This window comes from Bufo bufo, chromosome 5 (assembly GCF_905171765.1).
Source record: "Bufo bufo chromosome 5, aBufBuf1.1, whole genome shotgun sequence".
NCBI classification, from domain to species: domain Eukaryota; kingdom Metazoa; phylum Chordata; class Amphibia; order Anura; family Bufonidae; genus Bufo; species Bufo bufo.
Window position 1 is genome coordinate 100,652,109 of NC_053393.1, and position 22,065 is coordinate 100,674,173.

A 22,065-nucleotide genomic window follows, 5' to 3' on the forward strand; every position below is an offset into this window, starting at 1 on the left:
AAAGATAAAACCTGTAACAGAATCTATCAAGGAGGAGAAAAAAAAACCTTCTTCCTGCAGCTAGAGAAAGTGAAGTCAGAGCCCTTTATACCATGGAAGAGACCCTAGCTGCTGAAATTGGGTTCTGAAGGGTTTTGCTCTGGTAGATAGGGTAAGTGGGCCCAGTACAGATGCAAAATACTAGTTCTTAACTCAAAACGTCAGTGTTTATTCACACTTGAGGCAATTGCACAAAAAAGCACGTAACTTTGCAGTCTTGGTGTTAATTCACACACAATGGAAAGTTTATATAACACAAGTCACCTTGCTGGCAGCTCTGCCTCCAGTAGTCCACAGCAGGCCTTAGGGGGCCTGTTTCCCCAGCATGAGGCTCTCAGCCCTCCAGCACGGCACAAAGCCTCAGATCCCAAAAACAGAGACATCTCTGCTGAGCCCAGCTGCCTATTAAGGACAGCCAGGTGCTGCTAAAACCCGGATCGGCACTTAAACTCCGGTCCAGTATTTGACCTCACCTGGATGAAAACCAGCCCAGCCGCACATGCTGGGAGGAAAATGCCTGCCTTGCCAGACACAACCCCTCACTGTGTCACAGCTGTCAGACCATAACTTTTGGTTGGAATGGGTTAAGTTTAAAGCCTCTCAAGTAAACAGATCTGGGTGTATTACTTGCGCTTCCGCTAGGCCCCATCTTGGCGCTGTACCCCATCACCTCGATCCAGATCATTATTCTTGTTTCTTAAGTATATATGCTAACAAAACCAATAATGCATCAGCCTGTGATATATGGAAGAGGCAGCATCCTCTGATGAGGAAAATCCCAAACCCTGGAGCAGGAATTATTATCTACAAGGGATATTACACATGTTTTGAAGTGGAGGGGGAGGAAGGAAAAATTATGGGCAAATTCCCAGAAGGGTATTGTCAAGACACAGTAAATAAAACCAGCCAAGAGTATCTTACATATCTAATGAACCAGACCCAAGCACTAGGAGATGTAGTGTGGCTGTGTGCAGACATGAAGTTGAGAGCCAAAATAGAGGTTATTTGGTACGGTCAGTGCGCCCTGGCACTCATACTAATGTCCTTCCACATCTTCAACTCTCCGGATTGGGAAAATACCCTAATGCACCTCAGAACACCCACTAATAACTCTGCAGACCAATCTGAATCTCCCAAAGGAAGGACCAACGTGAAGTGGCCCCAGGGGGAAGTCTTGACTCCCATGTGTACATAGAAGCTTCAATCACTATAAGCAAAAACATGAATTGGATTAATTACATCTATTATAATCAACAAAGATTTGTAAACTATACGAGAGACGCCCTACAGGGAATTGTCGAACAGTTAGGCCCCACCAGTGTTATGGCATTCCAAAATTGTTGGCCGAGAAAGGAGGTGTGTGTAAGATGATTGGTGACACCTGTTGCACCATAATCCCTGATAACTTGGGACCTGATGGCCAGGTGATAAATGCTCTGAAGGGTCTCACGTCTCTATCTGAAGAATTAAAAAGGAATTCGGGGATAGAAGATCCCTGGGACTTCTGGTTTAACTGGTTCAAAAACTGGAAGGGATCCCTAGCTCAAGTTGGAATTGTTATTGCAATTGATTGTATTGATAATGCTTGCCTAAATTGTCTGTTGTGTTATTTTCTGCATTAGGAAATTCTTGCAGAAAGCCGTGGAAGAGTCTGTCCCACTACCACCAATCTAATAGTTATCCCCTATCCTGTGATTATAGGATAACTTGAAATAACTAGAATACCCCGCTTAGAGGCCATGTACACCTTTTTTATTGTTGGGTTGTATTTATTTTGAGCTAAAAATAATTTTTTTCAATTGATCTTTATTTAAAAAAAAATTTAACCACTGTCTTTGTGCAGCCTTGAGTTTCTCTATTAGAATTTGAATTTTCACTCTGTTCGGTCAGGTAGCTCAGCTGACGGCACCTTATCTGTGATTTCTGACTTTATAAACACTCATTATAGTTCAATTCTTATGTTACTGATAAGAACGTGGCTTAAATAAGTGTTTATAACCTTTTAGTAAGGCTACTTTCACATCTGTCTTTTCCTTCCCGGTTTTGAGATCTGGCAGAGGAAAACACATTTGTTTAAATAATACAACCAGCTGCATCTGTTCAGAACGAATCCGGTTGTATAATATTGAAACTGAACATGCCGGATACGGCATCAAATGCCATTGCGAGTCAATGGGTGCTGGATCTGTTTTATTCACATGTGGGAAAAAAACGATCCTGCACCATTGACTTACATGATTTTCGCTGCTTGAGATATGGCATATGGCATGTTCAGTTTCATATGCCGCACACAAAAACACTGCTTGCAGAGGGGACATGGGAACGCAACAAAACGGAAAGAAATGCATTCTGGTGCACTCTGTTCCGGTTCGCTCAGTTTTGTCCCCATCGACAATGAATGAGGGACAAAACTGAAGTGTTTTCCTCCAGTTTTGAGATCCTCTGCTGGATCTCAAAACCGGAAAGGAAAACGCAGATGTGAAAATAGCCTAATTTATAAATAAGGTTTATTAGATGACCGCCACAGGCTAGACAAACCGTTACCCCTTTGTGACAGAATGGGTCAATATTTTTAAAAAATTGAAAGAAAAAAATAATTTTTAGCCCAAAATAAGAAAAATTCAGTCTTAAAAAAATATTGCCCCTGAAGGTGTACATAACCTTTAAAGTAAAAAGCAAGTTATGTAGAAATTTCAATGTGTCTGAAGGCATTGGGACATTATTCTACTGTATACATCCTCTAGGTCAGGCATCCTCAAACTGCGGCCCTCCAGCTGTTGCAAAACTACAACTCCCAGCATGCCCGAACAGCCTACAGGTATCAGACTACAGCAGGGCATTGTGGGAGTTATAGTTTTACAACAGCTGGAGGGCCGCAGTTTGAGGATGCCTGCTCTAGGTGTAGACTGAAAGAGCAAAGCATGGAGCGGACGTTCAGTTTCTGTGTTTTAAAAGTATTTTCTAACAATACCTCAGAAGACTGTTCTACACAGCAACTTACAGCTATATTACACTGCCATATGATGTGCCATATGTTCCTACAATAAAGATCCTTTTGGTCCATAGGCACATGGTAAATAATATATGTACTTGAAAATTAAATATTGCACATTTCCCAGTAAATACATTCATATCTGAAGCTGCAAAGAGTCACAAGTGCAGGAAACAAGGTATTTGGTAGATCTTAAACTTACAAAAGTAGGAATGATAGGAGGGATTGTTTTGGGGAGATAATGCTTCTCCCTTTGTGACGTAGGGAGTAGACATCACCGCTCTTCTGCTCCCTTGTAAGCCTTTAATGTTCTGAATGATTCCTTGTTACATCTTACTTAGTATCGATCTTACAGGCATCCTTACCTATCCTTTACCCAGTGTGGTCACTGAACAGTAGAAAGGTTCAATAGGAAGATCAGCTCCTCATCCACTTTTTCTCGAAAGCAATTTGTATTATGGATTTATTTTAATAGTGTACAGTGGCAGTTTCTGTTTTTACTATTAAAAACGGTTTGATTATCTGACCTTGCTTACTTTATCTTTTTAGGTTCTGTGCACAGGCTCTAAAACGAATCAATAGACGGGAATTCCTACACAGCATTATGTTGAAATCAATCTCAATTCAGACTTATTTATACTTTCCGTGCATGGCTCAATCTCTTTTCTTTCCAAATTGTTTCTGCATTTTTTTTTTTTAAATAAAGCATTTCTAGTTAAAAGAATAATGCATGCAGTTTTGCTAGTTCAATCATTTCAGAATTTCTTTGTCGTAATGTCAAAACTAACTTAAATCCTCCTGCAAAGTTGTTCTCGATTTGTATTCCAAAGGAGTGCTAACTGGTAGTGGGTAATGACCTTTTTTTTTTTATTTTTTTGTTCAATCACTATATAGCGCAATAAATATTCATCACTACTGCTCTGAGTCTTCCTATTATTACTGCTCCTTGAGCCTCTGAATGCACAGTGTTAAAAATAGGATATAGGTTAACTGCCAAAATAAAAAGGGAATTCAAGTAATAAATAGATAAATAAAAATTTTCACCTAAAAGAACAAATAAAAAGTAAATCATAATTATCTAAAAGGTAAAAAAATAAATACGTGCCTTATGTAGCCAACGATATGTGTGGACAGATGAAATTCTACAATATCTCATATTGTGCATGATGTGGTGCGAGTACAGCTCATCCAGGGTAATTTATATTCAATAGAAGGCATTTTCACCAGAAAACATGTTAAAATACAGGACACCGCTACAGTAAGATTTCACAAACCTGGCTGCATCCAGAATTCTTATATTAATGACCCAATAATACAAAACAATACAGTGAGTCAATATGGGCAAATTATCAGGCACCTACAACACTAATAAATATAAAAATAAAAAATAAAATAAAAAAAAGACAAACTAACCCCTTAAGGACACAGCCTTATTTCCCCTTAAAGAGGACCTTTCACTACAATAAAAAAATCTAAACTAAGCATACAAAAATTGAAGACGGTCGGCACTCCTCTGGCAGAGTCGTGGTGCCCGTGTCCAGGGTATGAAAGCCCACTCACAATATGAAACAAAGGACCGGCACTTCACTGATGAACAAATCTGTGGCTTTATTGAAGCATGGAGGAAACAGCGCTGATGCGACACGTGTTTCGGCTCAGGTGTGAGCCTTTGTCAAGCATAATGAATTGCTACATGAAACACATTTAAATAGACCGCCCAGTAGGCGTCGAACATGATGAGGCCGTGATGTGACCTCATCACGTTCGACGCCTACTGGGCGGTCTATTTAAATGTGTTTCATGTAGCAATTCATTATGCTTGACAAAGGCTCACACCTGAGCCGAAACACGTGTCGCATCAGCGCTGTTTCCTCCATGCTTCAATAAAGCCACAGATTTGTTCATCAGTGAAGTGCCGGTCCTTTGTTTCATAAACTAAGCATACAGACATGGAGAGCGATCCCAGGGATCTCCCTGCACTTACTATTATCCCTGGGCGCCGCTCCGTTCTCCCGGTATAGGCTCCGGTATCTTCAGATTTTCGGCTCAACTGGGAGGAGCCTGCCGGGGTCTCCTTCTCCCAGGCTGGAGTGCTGGCCAATCGCAGCGCTCAGCTCATAGCCTGAGAGAAAAAAAAAACTCCCAGGCTATGAGCTGAGCGCTGCGATTGGCCAGATCATGCAATATTTTTATAGAGAAGGTTGTCACGGACGCGGCAATACCTAATATGTATACTATTTTTTTTTATGCAAGTTTTACACAATGATTTCATTTTTGAAACAAAAAAAAAATCATGTTTTAGTGTCTCCATAGTCTAAGAGCCATAGTTTTTTCAGTTTTTGGGCAAATATCTTGGGTAGGGTATGATTTTTGCGGGATGAGATAACGGTTTGATTGGCACTATTTTGGGGTGCATATGACTTTTTGATCGCTTGCTATTACACTTTTTGTGATGTAAGGTGACAAAAAATTGCATTTTTTTTTTTTTTTACGGTATTCACCTGAGGGGTTAGGTCATGTGATATTTTTATAGAGCAGTTTATTACAGACGCGGCAATACCTAATATGTATACTTTTTTTTAATGTAAGTTTTACACAATTATTTCATTTTTGAAGCAAAAACAAAAAAAATCATGTTTTAGTGTCTCCATATTCTGAGAGCCATAGTTTTTTCAGTTTTTGGGTGATTATCTTAGGTAGGGTCTCATTTTTTGCGGAATGAGGTGACGGTTTGATTGGTACTATTTTGGCGTACATTCGACTTTTTTGATCACTTTTATTACCTTTTTTGGGAAGTAAGGTGGGCAAAATTTTTATTTCATCATATTTATATATTTTTTTTATGACGTTCACCGTGCGGGTAAAGTAACATGACCGTTTTATAAATAAGGTCGTTAAGGACGCGGTGATATCAAACATGTGTAGGGAATTTAATTTTTTTAATCAGTGATAAATGTGTTTTTTGATTTTAACTTTTTTTTTTTTTTTTTTTTTTTGACCCAGACCCACATGGTTCTTGAAGATCCAGTGGGTCTGATGTCTGTATAATACACTACAGTACACTATATAGTGTACTGTACTGTTTTTTTACTTTACAAAGTCTGATTAGACTTCTGCCTTTAGCAGAAGTCTAATCAGCACCATGGACAGCCGGACGCGTGTGAAGGCGTCAGGTTGCCATGGTACCCATCACTCGCTGCCACAGCAGAGCAGTGGGCGATGGGGAGGGAGGGGGGGCCCCCTCCCTCTCCCATCGGGGGCTGAAAAGGCACAGCAGCCCCCGATGGAAGAGGGAGGGAGCTCCCTCCCTCTTAACCTTTTCCATACAGTGGTCCCTACGGACCGCGGCATGGAAGGGGTTAAACGCATGGCATCTGTGCCAGCACAGATGTCAGGCGTTTCAAGCAGAGTGTCAGCAATGTGCTGACACTCTGCAAACATCATATAGTACATGCCAATCTCTTTCTAAAAAAAAGCTAGAACCAGCCCTGTACCTCACAGGGATCCAAAGATCTCCCCATTCATTGCTCTGCTAGATTTATATTAAAGGGAACCTGTCACCGGGTTTTTGTGTATAGAGCTGAGGACATGGGTTGCTAGATGGCCGCTAGCACATCCGCAATACCCAGTCCCCATAGCTCTGTGTGCTTTTATTGTGTAAAAAAAACCTATTTGATACATACGCAAATTACCCTGAGATGTGTCCTGTACATGAGATGAGTCCAACGTGAAGGAGCCCAGCCCTGCCCCGCTTCCTCAGAATCTCCTCCTTGCTCCCCGACGTCAGAAAGCTAGAGCGCCGTAATTTTGCTATGCGCAAGCTAGCGGCACTCTAGCTTTCTGACATCGGGGAGCAAGGAGGAGATTCTGAGGATGCGGGGCGGTGCTAGGCTCCTTCACACTGGACTCATCTCAGGGACAGGACTCATCTCAGGGGAGTGTCTTTTCTGCTGGAGTTCAGGGGGTGCGTCCTTTCTGCTCTGCCTATCACAACTCAGGAGGCAGTTGAAGGATGAAACTGAGCATGTGCGGCCATCTCAGTGAGTCGGACAAAGAAATAAGGTGGAGCTATACAGATTTTATTGAACAACTCAGTGGCTATGCTAATTTTTTAATTGCATGCAATTACAATATATTGAGATGTATAAGTTTAGAGAAGAATCCAGACAGATCCCCTTCTTCCCCCACTCAGCCCCTCTTACATAAGCATGCTTCAATGCTCTCCCTTGCCCTGGGCTGAAGCGTCCCGGGCTCTCCATGGGTAGGCTAAGCTGAGGCTTCCACCTAGCAGTGAGCCCGGTGATGTCACCAGCACTAATGGGCACGCTTTTTAAACTCCCGATTCCATTTATCACTTTAGATACTATTTATTCTCTATTTGCCCTTTTTTCAGAATAAATAAATAAAAGTGATCGTGAAAACAAAAAACTATGAAATGCATGCATGGCTCTCTGTTCTGGACCCTTATGACATTTGGAAGAAGTGGGAGAGGACTTGCCCCGGGGTGGGACAATTGTCGTTTTGTAGAGTGTATCATCCAGTGTCTGTGGCTGCTGCAGGCGTGTTTTGGTAAATTGGATTGGTCAAACTGTCGCAGAAGCTTTGGCAGTGGGGGTCCTTGAGATTAATAGATTTGGAGGTTGGGAGAGGAGCCAATAATACTCTGATCTCCCAATATAGGGTTAAAAGTGGCATATTTCTTCTTAATGGGTAAGGTACAGGTCAGAGGGCTTCTGCGGTAGCCAAGTCAGAAATCTGATGTCTTTGAGCCGGTGTTGAAGGTGAAATAAGAGTGGTCTTTTAGGGAGGCTGAAGACAAATTTAGTAGCTTCAAGCATCCCTGTGGTCTGGGGTTAAGTACTCTGAAAATGTTCTATACTATGTAACGTTGGAAATGTGTTTTGTTAAGTATAACTTAAAGCTTATATTAGGCCACTAGATAAGAGAGATGTCGATACTAACCCAACAGCTGGCAGCAGAATATTGGTCTTGTGTGTATATCACCTGGTATTCAGTCAATAGCATGTTCATAGATGTCAATGTGCTGAAGTGCTCCTGAATTGCATTACTGCCTCAGCTACAAATATATGTAGCTCAATCCCTGAAAACAGCATGCAGGGAACAAATCTCAGCATTGATAATACTACATCTTTCTGTAAGATGAGGGATCCATTAAGGTACTCAGCAAGATTGTGGTTACTGTTAAACCTCTTATAAAAGATCACATCACCACTCAATGAGCACCGAGTGTGGATTCCTGATCTACTGATTCATATTTAAAAACCTATAGACAAGGTTAGAGAATAACTGTAATTTCTATTGTATCCATAAACTAGCAGAAGGACCCGGCTTCGCACGGGTATATTTCATCCATTTCATGTAATGTTTGGTTGTGTCGTTAAAAGATATCGACAGTATCCCCCATAACAGTGACCTCTACAGCACCCCGTCCCTTTAAAAGTGAACTCCACAGCCCCCCACTCCTTAGCACTGACCCCCCCCCCACAGTGCCCCGCCACTTTAAAATGGGACCTCGACAGCAGCCCATCCCCTTAACTTTGACCTTCACAGCAGCCCGCCCCTTTAAGAGCGAGTTTCACAGCACCCCACTCCTTTGACAGTGACCACATCAGGGGCCCACCCCCTTAACAGTGACCTCCACAGTACCCTGCTGCATTAACAGTGACCACCACAGCAGTTGCCCTTTTAATAGTGGCCCCAGTACCCTTAACAGTGACCTCCACAGCGGCCTGCCCCTTAACAGTAACATCCACAGTAAACGCCTCTTTAACAGTGACCTCCCCAGTGCCTGCCCCTTTAATGGTCACCTCCACAGCGCCTTGCCCCTTTAATGCTAGGGCTACACGATGACATGTGTCGCGTGACATTTTGCCTCAACAATTCTTATAATGATAGTCTATGGTGTTGCACTGCGACATGCTGCGACTGCGACACGACAGTTGCAAAAAATCCATCCAAGATTGATTTTTCTGCGACTGTCACGTCGCAGCATGTCACATGTCGCAGTGCGACACCATAGACTATCATTATAAAAATTGTCACGCGACATTGGAGTGACATCAATGTCGCGCGACACATGTAACAGTGTAGTTGTACCCTATGTGTCGTGCGGCTTATTGTCGTTGTGTAGCCCTAGCCTACTGAGTTGTTATGGAAACCTGGAGTAAAACTGTGTGTATGTGGAGACTAAGGGCATGCGAGCTTCTATTGGCTGATAAAGGTCATGTGAACAGGCTTCTATTGGCTAATGCATTTTTTGAGAATATCTCAGGAACGGTACGTCCTAGAGAGCTGTGACCCCCCACAAGATTTCTTTCCAGGTAGCAAGGGATGTGTATACCAAGTTTCATCGAAATCGATGGTTGCGCTTTTGAGTGATCGCGGAACATACATACATATGTCCTTCTTTATATATACATAAATTAGTTGAACAAGCAAATATAAGAAACTTTGTAATATATCTTATTACAGAAAAATGACTCTTCTCCCCTTAACAGGCTCCCCCTCTTCTCCTTTGCCCCCTGCACTAACCACTCGATCTCAATTAAATGTAAAATTAAATTTTAAGTGGAGACAGTTTAGCTGCTCACTGAGGGATCGGGTCACAGTTGCTGCCAAAAGTCAATAGAGACAGAAGGAGGTGGGAGCTGCTGCAGAGGACAAACACAAACACATAGGCAGTGCATGTTTTGGTAAGTTTTCTATATTCTAGCGCTGGATTCACAGTTACAATGTTCAGCACTGCTGTATAATGTCTGTATCCGTGTTTTTACGGATCGCAAAATGCTACGGCCGTCTGAATGAGCCCAAAAGCTGCAAAAGTGATGTCAGATAGTAAATAGTTTGATATATATATATACTGATATACATTGTAATTTACATTACCTGCTGCTGTAGATTGCGAGCATTCTCTCGGACAGAGGTGTTTTCTATCTCATACTTGTGATTAGTCTGCTGGAGCTGAAGACTTTCTTGAACTGTCAATTGGTGCTGAGCTTTTAATGTTGTTAATTCGGCCTTGATATTTTCAAGCATTTCTCTGTAGGAATAAAAATAAAGACGTGGATTTTAATACACAGTATTAAACTAAACGGTGCGGCCTGATATTGGGTAAGGTGATGTTTTAACGTCATATGTGACACCAGTTCGTATACAGTATGAAGAAAACATCATTTGTACTCATTCCTTATATTTCAGAATAGCCACAGACTGTAAACATATTGAGAAGATTTCCGAATAATTCCATCAGGCATCAGCGATACATAATAGACCTAAGCTTACAAACCGGTCATGAATATATATTGTCTATACATGCAATTTTGAATGGCACAAAAGGACTAATGTTTTTCAAAAGAGAATGTTGCCGGAAGGAGAGAGAGATTACTTTATATAACCTATAAATCACTTCTGCAATCTATTCTTTAGAAGGAAACCTGTTACTATGGCATTAGTAAGACACCAGAATATTCAAAGAATGGATCATCTAAATAAATAGTGTCTTTCAAAATAACACAAATATATATATATATATATATATATATATATATATACACACCGGTATATATATATATATATATATATATATATATATATCACAAATTGCTTTTTGGCGGCCTATATGTGTGAATGCTCGCCAGATGATGTCACCATTGATCAAAAGTAATTATTTTTCATTTTCTTGTCCAGCTTGGTGGTGCACCTTTGTTTTGATGCTGCTAGGGCTTGCAGTGGGTGGGATTACCAAGTAAAGCTATTCATTGCAAATGCGCACAAGTAAAACTTAACTTAATGTTAAAATGGATGAAAGTGTTTAATAAAGTAAAAGAATTGTGTTACAACATTATTCAAGCCATAGTACATATCTTGCTGGGAAGCTGGGACCCGATTAGCAGCACAGCAGCTATCCTTAATAAGTAGGGTTGTCCCGATACCGATACTAGTATCGGTATCGGTACCGATTCCGAGTTTTCTCGGCGGTACTCAGCCGCCGATACCCCGCCCCGATACATAAATAGAATACTATGGGCGTAACTATGGGCGGGGCCCGGTGCAGTCACTGTACTCTTACACCGGGCCCCGCCGCTCACCGAAGTATTTATAAACGTGAATCCTTATCCTGTTGTTAAGTTGAACTAACGCTGCCCTCTCCCATGTTCCCCTGTATCCCCACAGCACATACTTAAGCTTCCATAGCAGGCAGAGCAGACGGCAGCAGTAACGTCACTCACTGACGTAGAGCGCCTGCTCCGCCCACTTTATGAATGAAGCAGGCGGAGCAGGCGCGCGACGTCAGTGAGTGACGTTACTGGTGCCGTCCGCTCTGCCTGCTATGGAAGCTTAAGTAAGTGCTGTGGAGATACAGGGGAACATGGGAGAGGGCAGCGTTAGTTCAACTTAACAACAGGATAAGGATTCACGTTTATAAATACTTCGGTGAGCGGCGGGGCCCGGTGTATTGGGGGACACTGTTATGAGGGGGATCTGTGGATGACATATAGCAGTGTCATCCACAGATCCTCCCCATAACAGTTCCATCCACAGATCCCCTATAACAGCACCATCCACAGATCCCCCACCAAATAACAATGCCATCCTCAGATCCCCCCACCCCATAACAATGCCATCCACAGATATCCCACCCCATAGCAGTACCATCCACAGATCCCCATAACAGTGCCATCCACAGATCCCCCATAACAGTGCCATCCACAGATCCCCCATAACAGTGCCATCCACAGATCCCCATAACAGTGCCATCCACAGATCCCCCATAACAGCACCATCCACAGATCCCCATAACAGTGCCATCCACAGATCCCCCATAACAGTGCCATCCACAGATCCCCCATAACAGCACCATCCACAGATCCCCATAACAGTGCCATCCACAGATCCCCCATAACAGTGCCATCCACAGATCCCCCATAACAGTGCCATCCACAGATCCCCATAACAGTGCCATCCACAGATCCCCATAACAGTGCCATCCACAGATCCCCCATAACAGCACCATCCACAGATCCCCATAACAGCGCCATCCACAGATCCCCCATAACAGCACCATCCACAGATCCCCATAACAGCGCCATCCACAGATCCCCCATAACAGTGCCATCCACAGATCCCCCATAACAGTGCCATCCACAGATCCCCCATAACAGTGCCATCCACAGATCCCCCATAACAGTGCCATCCACAGATCCCCCATAACAGTGCCATCCACAGATCCCCCATAACAGTGCCATCCACAGATCCCCATAACAGTGCCATCCACAGATCCCCATAACAGTGCCATCCACAGATCCCCATAACAGTGCCATCCACAGATCCCCCATAACAGTGCCATCCACAGGTCCCCCATAACAGTGCCATCCACAGATCCCCCACATGACAGTGCGTCATCCACAGATCCACAGATCCCCCAAAACGGTCACATGACATTTAAAAAAAGTATCGGTATTCGGTATCGGTGACTACTTGAAAAAAAGTATCGGTACTTGTACTCGGTCCTAAAAAAGTGGTATCGGGACAACCCTATTAATAAGGTACTGACTATGTGGGTATCGATAGCCTTCCCACCCCATTGTTATTGGGGTACTGCTATTTTTTTCTTTTCTACCCACTTCCCCGAGAGACTAGCTAGCGCTATAAGCAAGACACTAGGCGTTACTAAATGGGTCATTTATCACTTGGATGCTAAAATATTACAGTGAGGAAAAATATAGCGGCACCCCTATACTCCTTCACTTTATTGAACACTTTAATCTATTTAACATTGTTAATAAAACGTAAGACTCTGAAGACGATTTTTAAACTAGTGTGGCCGGCTCTAGGGTTGAACGCTCGTCCCTGCTATGGTCACATGTTCACAGTACCGTGCGGTCACGTGGTGCACTTGCACTGTTTCAACTGCATCCGATTCAAGCAGTAAAAAGTTCCGTACTGTGTGCCAATCAAAACAGTGCAGGAATACCATGTGACCGTAGCAGGGATGAGCGTTCAATGCCAGAGCCGTCCATACTAGTTTAAAAATCATCTTCAGAGTCCTTGGAGACAAAGGTGAAATTCAGTTGGCAACAGGCGGTGGATGACAAGTTTAGGGACTACAAAAGATGATGAAAAAAGGATTTTAGTAAGTCTATTAGTAAGTTAGAACTATGCCCTTCTATCACACAGTCTATCTGATAAAAAGAAAGGATGTACTCTCAGTTTTACTTAGGTGCATTTACAATAATTAGCCTAAGCCTATACGCTATTATCTACAGTAATATTTGCCCACTTAAGATGATTACCATGTAAAGGACTACATTTCTCAGGATTCCTCAGCCATTGCCTCTATTTATATCTACCCATATGACCCTCTATTACAATTTGTCAGGTCACTGATTGACAGCTATCTCTGTCCACACATTCTTACAAGGAAGGCTGCCAATCACTGCTAGGACTGCCCAGATGTCTACTGAGCTCAGAAAGAGCAGAGATTAAAGAGATACATTCAAAGTTATGCTGAATCATTTCCAAGGAAACATCATAACAACCTGCTCAGCTCCCCCCAGCAGAATGCACTTTATTTTCACGGCGTCTGCTCTCTTTAAGATGCATCCATTATTGTCACTATTGCCCACTGACTTTTGTTAATTGACAAAAATGACCCACGGTAACCCAGGTACCATTATCGGCCTAAAGACAACTCCTGTCCATATGCCCTATGACGGTATATGGATCTCACTTTCGTAGTTCCTTTTATACCCGGAGCAGAACACCGCTCTCGCTCTGGCTGACCTGGCCCGTCTATGTGTTACAGTAATGACAGGCTGGGGTTTTGAGAAGTGTGGACCCGCAGCGGTCAGCTTGTCACCAAGTTGCCTTCTGCTTAAAAAGGTGCTGTCTGTCAGAGACAACCCGTGTGACTATAAGTCCAGAAGCCTCCCACAAGCAGAAACCAGAAACTGGCTGTAGGCCTCAGGCATACCACCCAACTTTTTGGATGATCAAAGAGGGACACTTACCCCTCACTGTGTGAAAGCTCCAATCACTGGCGGAGGTGAGTCATGGCTGAGCCACTGATTGGTTGAAAAGCATTCACAGCTATTTCTCACCATGTTACGACAGTAGCAGGAGGTGTGCAATGGTGACCCGGCACTGTCAAAACTGCAGTGGCAAGGGATCAATAAGGTGGGTAGGAGTTCTGTTGGTTTTTTATAGCGTGTGCTGCCATTTAGACTTTCCTTTCTTGTGCTGGAATAACCCTTTAAATATTAGAATACAAATCTGATTACAGACATTTTAAAAGGGAATTGGTCACAAGTTTTATGGTTTCCTAACTAAGGGTAACATAAACTAGTGACAGACCCCCTTAGCAAAATGCTGGGTCACTTTCTGTAAATGTAGCCATTTTGCTACATTCTTGTGCTAAACAAGAGGGACACTTGAGCGGCCTGCCTCAGGTACAACACAAGTTGTGCTTTCATTTACTAAACTGTACCGGCAAAATGAAACCTGGACCCTGATTGGTCTCCATCAAAGCCTTTGTGTCACAGACAGTTTTCATACGTCAGACTGTAAATTCTCTGGCAGTCCTGGTCACGTCCTATAACAAGAAAGTGACGTAAAAACCTACGAGTGTAACTAGTGCCTTAATTGTACCATGAAAAATATACATTTGACACGTGAACCCTCCCGCAACAATTGAGATTATTTCTATTTTATCCTCATCTTGAAATTTACCATATCAATTGGATTTTACCCATAAATTTACTGATTTTAAGTGCCTCTTGAGCACATAAAGCGGCTCTGGACACAAAGTGCCCGTAAAAATAGTCAGATTATAGACGGCTACTTCAAGTAAAGTTAATCCTGTTAAACGCAAGCTCAAAGGCAAAGACTGCCTTATTATAAAATGTAATGTCACAGAAAATATAAACTAAAATAGGTTAAAAATAAAATAAAAAAAGTTGGAATACAGAAAAATTGAAGCTAAAAAATATTGACAAGAGAGAATATGATATAGTTAGAAAGTCAGATGACAGATTAGATAGATATAGAGAGAGATAAACAGACATGGGAGACAGATATATATATATATTAGATATTAACTAGATTGATCGATGAGATAGATAGATATGATAGGTAGACATGAAAGATAGAAATATAGACAGACATGATGTAGATAGATTTGAGATAGATAGATATGAAAAAGATAGATAGATATGAAATAGATAGGCATAGATATTAGATAGATAGATAGATAGATAGATAGATAGATAGCCATAGATAGATAGGAGATAGATAGATAGGAGATAGATAGGAGATAGATAGATAGATAGATAGATAGATAGATAGATAGATAGATATGAGATAGATAGGATATGAGATAGATAGATAGATAGATAGATAGATAGATAGATAGATAGATAGATAGATAGATATGAGATAGATAGGATATGAGATAGATAGATAGATAGATAGATAGATAGATAGATAGATAGATAGATAGATATGAGATAGATAGGATATGAGATAGATAGATAGATAGATAGATAGATAGATAGATAGATAGATAGATATGAGATAGATAGGATATGAGATAGATAGATAGATAGATAGATAATAGATAGATAGATAGATAGATAGATAGATAGATAGATATGAGATAGATAGGATATGAGATAGATAGATAGATAGATAATAGATAGATAGATAATAGATAGATAGATAATAGATAGATACTGCAATTTGGACTAAACAGTAGTCCTTTACACAAGCAGTTTACATCATTTCCACATACAAAAAACAATATATTCAAGTGACACCTGCAAAGGGATTTTACCTTTATTTAGTTATAAGATTAGGCAGAAAAATCACATTTTCATAATGTCTTGGTTCAGAGTTTAAAAGTCTAAATTATTTTGCGATGGAGCCTTGCAAATATAACTATGAAAAGCAAATCAATAAAATGTCTATTCCTATCTATTCACTGGGGACCTCAGCTGCACAGCCGCACAGAAATCGATGCAACAAATTATTACGATTTCCAGCCACCCACTAGAAGCTTTGGACAAGTATTACACGTGGAGCAGGTCTGGGCTGTGTACAGGCTGGACTGCTCATTAAGACGTGGGGCACATTGGGAAAAAATGATGATGTGGAAGAATACATTTGAAAATGTCAGTTTCGAGCAGTAACACAATCTAATCAGTATAAAAAGAAAATGAAGGTTTTTACTTCTCATCTTCCATTTAATGTTTTATATATTTACATATATGCTGGGACCTAATAATATTATTATCAGGTCATCATTTTATTATAGATTGTTTGGTAGAGTTAAAAAGATGATGTACCCTTATCCATTGATGGACTGAATATACTGAATACGGGCCCATCTTCAGGGCTAATGAGACTGCCGCAGCATGGATAAGGGTTCACCGCCATGCACACGGCACGAGGGGGCATTCATATACTTTGCAGACACTTTAAGGAACTGTTGCGCAGCTTAGTTTTAAGTGGTCTGCTAACTCCAGGACCCGAGTTCTATTCTCGCGGCCAGCACTGGCTGTAGGACGACGATCCCCCAACACATGTTATGGCTACAGAAGGAGTCACCCCTTCCCTTCAATTACATTAACTAAATCTAATATATGCACATATTGATCAACTACCAAACCCTCCATCTCAGTTCTCAAGGCTTGGTAAAGCCATCTGAAACTCCTCCAGTACTTTAGCAAGGTATCGGGTTATTTTTGAGAACGCAAAAAAAAAGAAGGGGAAAAAAGTTTATAATATAGGAGTGGTCTTATACAGAAATGACTCCATTAAAGTGGTGGCAGCACGAGGCGTATGAAGCTGACAAATGATAGTGACGGCTTTTACATCAGGAAACCAAAGCAGAAAAGCCTAGATTCAAACACTGCGTCAGTCGCAACCATTGGCCCACCTGAAACTGCATATGCAGCAGAGCCGAGTGTGTCTTTTGGACCACTCATGGTGATACCACAACATGTCACCTGTGTTTTTTTTCATGGCACTGCATTTCACATGAATCCAAAGGGTTAAATGCTGAAAAATCATTTGACTCCTCTGTAATATACTGAATGCTAATTTAAGGAAATTACTCTTCACACTGCTGCCTCCCCTGCAAGCACCTGTAGACTATTTTCGGATATGACCGCTTATTAATGCTGATAAATATCAAAAAAAAAAAAAAAAAAATACCTAGAACTAGAACGGTCTGTAAGTACCCAACGAACTTCTGCGGCTACTCCGAAGTGAATCAGAGGCCTTTTAGCCGGTACACCCAGCCCTGGCTAATGATACGGACTCAGTGTTCCTTACTTTTAGCAGTCCTCCTTAAGTATGGTAACAGGAAAGCAATGTAATCAGAGCGTTCAAGTACAATTTGGGACCATCTTGCTTCAAGTCAGCTACTTTGACAATGAAGAGGAGACAACAAGAGCCATATGTAACCTTTGTACTCTCCAGATTCGGAAAATTAAGACTTTCGCCCCCCGCCTCTCTGTCATTGTAGACTTCTAAAAGGAATGCCGACACCTTCTTCTGTACAATCCTCCAGCAGCCCGAAATGCAAACCATACAATTCAGAGGAAATCAGCCATATAAGAGAAAGTTACATGCTACACACATGTGACATATATATATATACACACACACACACACACACACAAAGCATACAATAACCTTAAAGTGACATACAGCAGTCATTACACCCCGAGGAGAGATTTCAGGGAAGACTTTCTTGAGGAGGTGATGAGTGCTCACTCACTTGCATTCGCTCTTCTCTCGCTCTGAAGCCGTGAGGTGTTCTTTAAGGGTCTTCAGGTCCGTCTGGGATTTTCTGCCCGTCTGTTCCTGGCGAACGGTTTCAGCTATTTGCTCACTTAGCTGCTCTTCAGTCGCTTTCAAGCTGGATTCTAGCAGAAGAAGTTTTTCTTCTTGACTGGCAAGTTCTTGTGCTGAAGAATACCAAAAAAATAAAATGACAATATGATAATGGCAGCAAAAAAGAAATAAAAAAATTCTCAATAGATCTTATTTTCTCGAAGTTTTATTTTTATCCTTTAGCCTAAACAAACTTTTGAAGACTTGTGCTTCTCAGGTAAAAAAAAAAAACCTGCACTTCTCTATATGTGGCTGCGTTAACTATTTGCTTGCCACTAATTTTGACTTCCCTTTTATTTATTAACATTATAGATTAAATACCTTCTTTGGGGTGGGGGGGGAATAACGTGTGAATCAGAAAATAAAGCATGGCGCACAACGTTTATTTGATTATTCAGTGAAACAAATCACTAAATGCATTACTATGCTGCTCTAAAGTATTGTGATTTCAAGGTCAACCAATAGATGGCGCTCAGCTACCAGATCAAGACTGAATAAAGGAGACACTTTTTTTTTTTTTTTTTGTGCTGAAAAATAAGCGATTTTAAGACAAAGACATTTCCCTTTGTTCTTTGTTGACCGCAGTCCAAAATGATATGTGGAGACCATTTGAATAAAATACTTTCTGCCCATCAAAAACCAATATTGGCTGCCCCTTAAAGAAAGGTTGCTTAATGAAAAAATAATAAAAAATAAATAAAGTAATGAAAATAAAATAGGAAATAGCCTTTTGCATGTGTGATTATATATATATATATATATATATATATATATATATATATATATATATATATATATATATATTCCCATTTTATTTTCATTACTTCATTATTTATTTTTATATATATACACACACAAAAAGCAACATAAAACACATGCTTACAAGAAATAATCTATATTCTACAAAAAAATAAAAAATGAAAAAACTGTTACTGTATTACAGGGTACAATTAATTGTAATTGTAAAAAATGTGGAGGCTGAAGTGTAGCATCTCTGAACTAACATGCAGCAGGAATGTGCTAAACACTTTGATATTGATCCAAAAAGCCCTGCACTTCTTCTTCTCAACTTGCCCGAAGGCGTGAGACAAGCATCTTAACTCAGTGAATTATCATCATCTGTCTTGCAAAGGTGGATATCATATAGCTAGATATCTCCAACATCTGCTGGTGAACAGGAGCACACTCTATGTATCTTCAAGATTTATCATGTGGCATCACCAATCACATTTTAAAGGTTAGATATACAAGACGAGCATCTGCCGTGACGTAAAAACTTTTTCCTTCAACCCTCACGCTGTACACGGTATTCAAAAAGGGATGGATATTTTTTCGGACATATTCTATAGAAGTAAATCTTTATGTTAATGGGAGCGCAAGGGAAGACCATGGAAATCCGAGACTGGCCGATATTCCAATTCTTTAATATTTCTGGTATGGTAAAGACAGTAATGAACACCTGTGAGTACACACGGGCCCATAAGCTACTAACGTTTTTCTGGGAAATATGACAAACTGACTTCATTTCCCACCAATTTATCACCTCGCTTGACAATTATGCGCGGGGCTGTCACCGTTAATTAATCAGCTCAATTAGCTTAATTCCTTAATCATTAAACCTGTTTGTTTTCACAATTAGCGTATGACAATGGTGACATTTAATATATTAACGGCCTACATGCGTATTGGCGTGAACAGGCGCTGCGGCAGGTCCTTTACGTGCAAAAGTGGGCAGTGAAGCAGGGGACGCAAAAAATATATATTTCGAATAATTACACACACATATATATATATATATAAATAAGCAAAACTAGGGCTAATAACATGCAGACGGCACTTGCGAGCGCAGAAAGTCCAGTGCGGACAGCGAAGGGTTACAATCCCAGTACATCTGCATCTCTTTGAGCAAATGAGTGGAACGTTTAATAATTTCAACACGTGTTGAAATACGGACGCAATCTAATGAACAACTTCAAGTGAGACTCCTTTCAAAATCTAAGATAAACCCTCCAGGCTGTAAAACAAAATCTCACTAAGGGGGAAAGGGGAGAGGGGGGTAAGAGTGCTGCCATTACCCAATAAAGGAAATGTAATCACACAGTAAATCAGACTTTTTTTTTTTCGCTCCGTCCACCACTAAAGCAATGTTTTTGGCTTTGTAAGTGTCAAGCCTTGAATGTTTTAGATGAGGCAACATTTTGTTCTTTTTCCAGGTGTGTATCAGCTTATGTAGAAAACATCCAGCTCCAGAGGAGAAAAAAAGAAAAAAGCAATCTCTTTTCCGGAGTTTCCCAGCAGGATATTGTATTCACCTATGTATATAAAGTACAAGTGTGCGTCTGAATTAGGAAAATTAGACTGTACTCTGGCCAAATAAAATTTTTACGGAGGTAGCAATAGAAAGCATCTAGCGGAAAAACCTCATTTATTGTAACACCCGTACTGGCAAAACCTGCAGACTTGGAGCTTTACAATGACCCCGGTTGCTATTTAGACTGCTATATGGAGTAGGAAAGGTGGACAGGATATATATCGGTATAAAACGAGGGGGCCATCTACTACCCTTTAGGAAAGAGACGATGGGGTGATCAAACATATCAATAGCTGCTTCTCAGGGATATACGTACTGTATACGCACCGAGACCGCTCAGACCATCATTCAAGACACAAATTCTAGCATGCGTGAAAAATATCGTGAGATTATACACCAAATCCTAAACCGAAATGTAAAATAGAAAGCTGCAGAAATCCAGAGAGTGAAAGCCAAAGCCGCAGGTTTCTAGAATGACCAAAAATAAAATACTACACAATAAATAAATAAATGAAATGTAAAAAAAGAATAAAATACCATTATGACATTACACATACATACATCATACAGACGCAGCAGAGCTGAATTTGCATTTAACTGTCACTTCCCTATATCTCACACAGCACAAATATCATCCTGATATGACGGTGCCAATACACCAACTCAGCACTGCTACCTCTGTGGTTGAGTGCATGCGTATAGGGGCGTATTACAGACACATATTATAATGAATGAAATCTTGTGTATGACGGTGGAACCTGTCGGACCACAGACTGCAATGGCCGAGCAAAACAGCTCTCTGAAAGTAGAAAAGTGAAAAAAGTAAAAAAAAAAATGAATGAATTTGGTCAATAAATACCGGTAAATGTGTCAGCATCTAGCCATCTCAAATTGACGATACTTATTTAATATCTATCAACTTTATCTATCCATTTCACATCTATCTAATTTCTACCAGATATCTCTCTCTACTATATCTATATATCTATCTGTGTCTCTCTCTCTCTCTATATATATATATATATATATATATAGTATGTATCTATCTAACATATATCTCATATATATCTAAATGTGGAAAAAGAGAAGATTTGATTTAAGTAAAGTAATCCCCACATAGAAGGCATCTGGACAGCGAGCTGCTGGCGAGGAGGGGTTAAACTGGAGCCGGTTACCTCTGCCCCGGTCTTGAGCTCCAGTTGATCCCCGGCCAGAGGCGCAGCAGCTGCATGCTTTATTTACAATCCCTTTGGCAGACTTACAAGTGCCCCGAGCTATAACATAGTGTACCTAATGTTCAAACTGCCAGGTAATCTCATGTCAAACATACTTCTTTGATTTAAAGTGATCAATACATTCTTGTAAAGTGGTCATTTCTCTGATGTTTCCGCCCCAGTACAGGTGTATCGCACCCTGAAGCATGCACACACATAAAGCACTAACAAGAAAGAGCACTCTTCTAATAACTGCACTTCTAGATCTATATACGGACAAACACACGCACTGTACACACAAGCGCAGGTTTTCCGGTGAACGGTGATTTCGGATCAATACCCCGTGTAATACAATTATCTGCAATGATCTGGTTGTATTGAAAAAGAATTTGCAGGAGACCTCTAGGGGTTTTATCTAGAATCAAGTATCTGGCCAGGCTGTGAAAAGGGAAGTGGAAAATGAAGGTGCTGACATTGCCTGTCTATAACATTCCCAATGACTTCATTAATATTTGACTAGGGGACGTCAAAGCCTTTCTCCCTGCGCTTCCCCCCCCCCGTTATATTTACATGAAGACGTCTTCCTCTAGTCT

At 40.8% G+C, this 22,065-nt stretch overlaps 1 protein-coding gene across 2 annotated transcripts in view; it reads right to left on the reverse strand.

The window, feature by feature from the left end:
- Nucleotides 1-22,065, reverse strand: part of LOC121001736 (polyamine-modulated factor 1-binding protein 1-like) — a 370,872-nt gene that overhangs the window by 251,304 nt on the left and 97,503 nt on the right. For both annotated transcript variants that reach the window (XM_040432927.1, XM_040432926.1), the window contains exons 13-14: nt 17,832-18,021; nt 9,938-10,091 (exon numbers count right to left, since the gene is read on the reverse strand). In XM_040432927.1, coding sequence (XP_040288861.1) covers nt 9,938-10,091; nt 17,832-18,021 — 344 coding nt within the window. The remainder of the gene's footprint in view (nt 1-9,937; nt 10,092-17,831; nt 18,022-22,065) is intronic.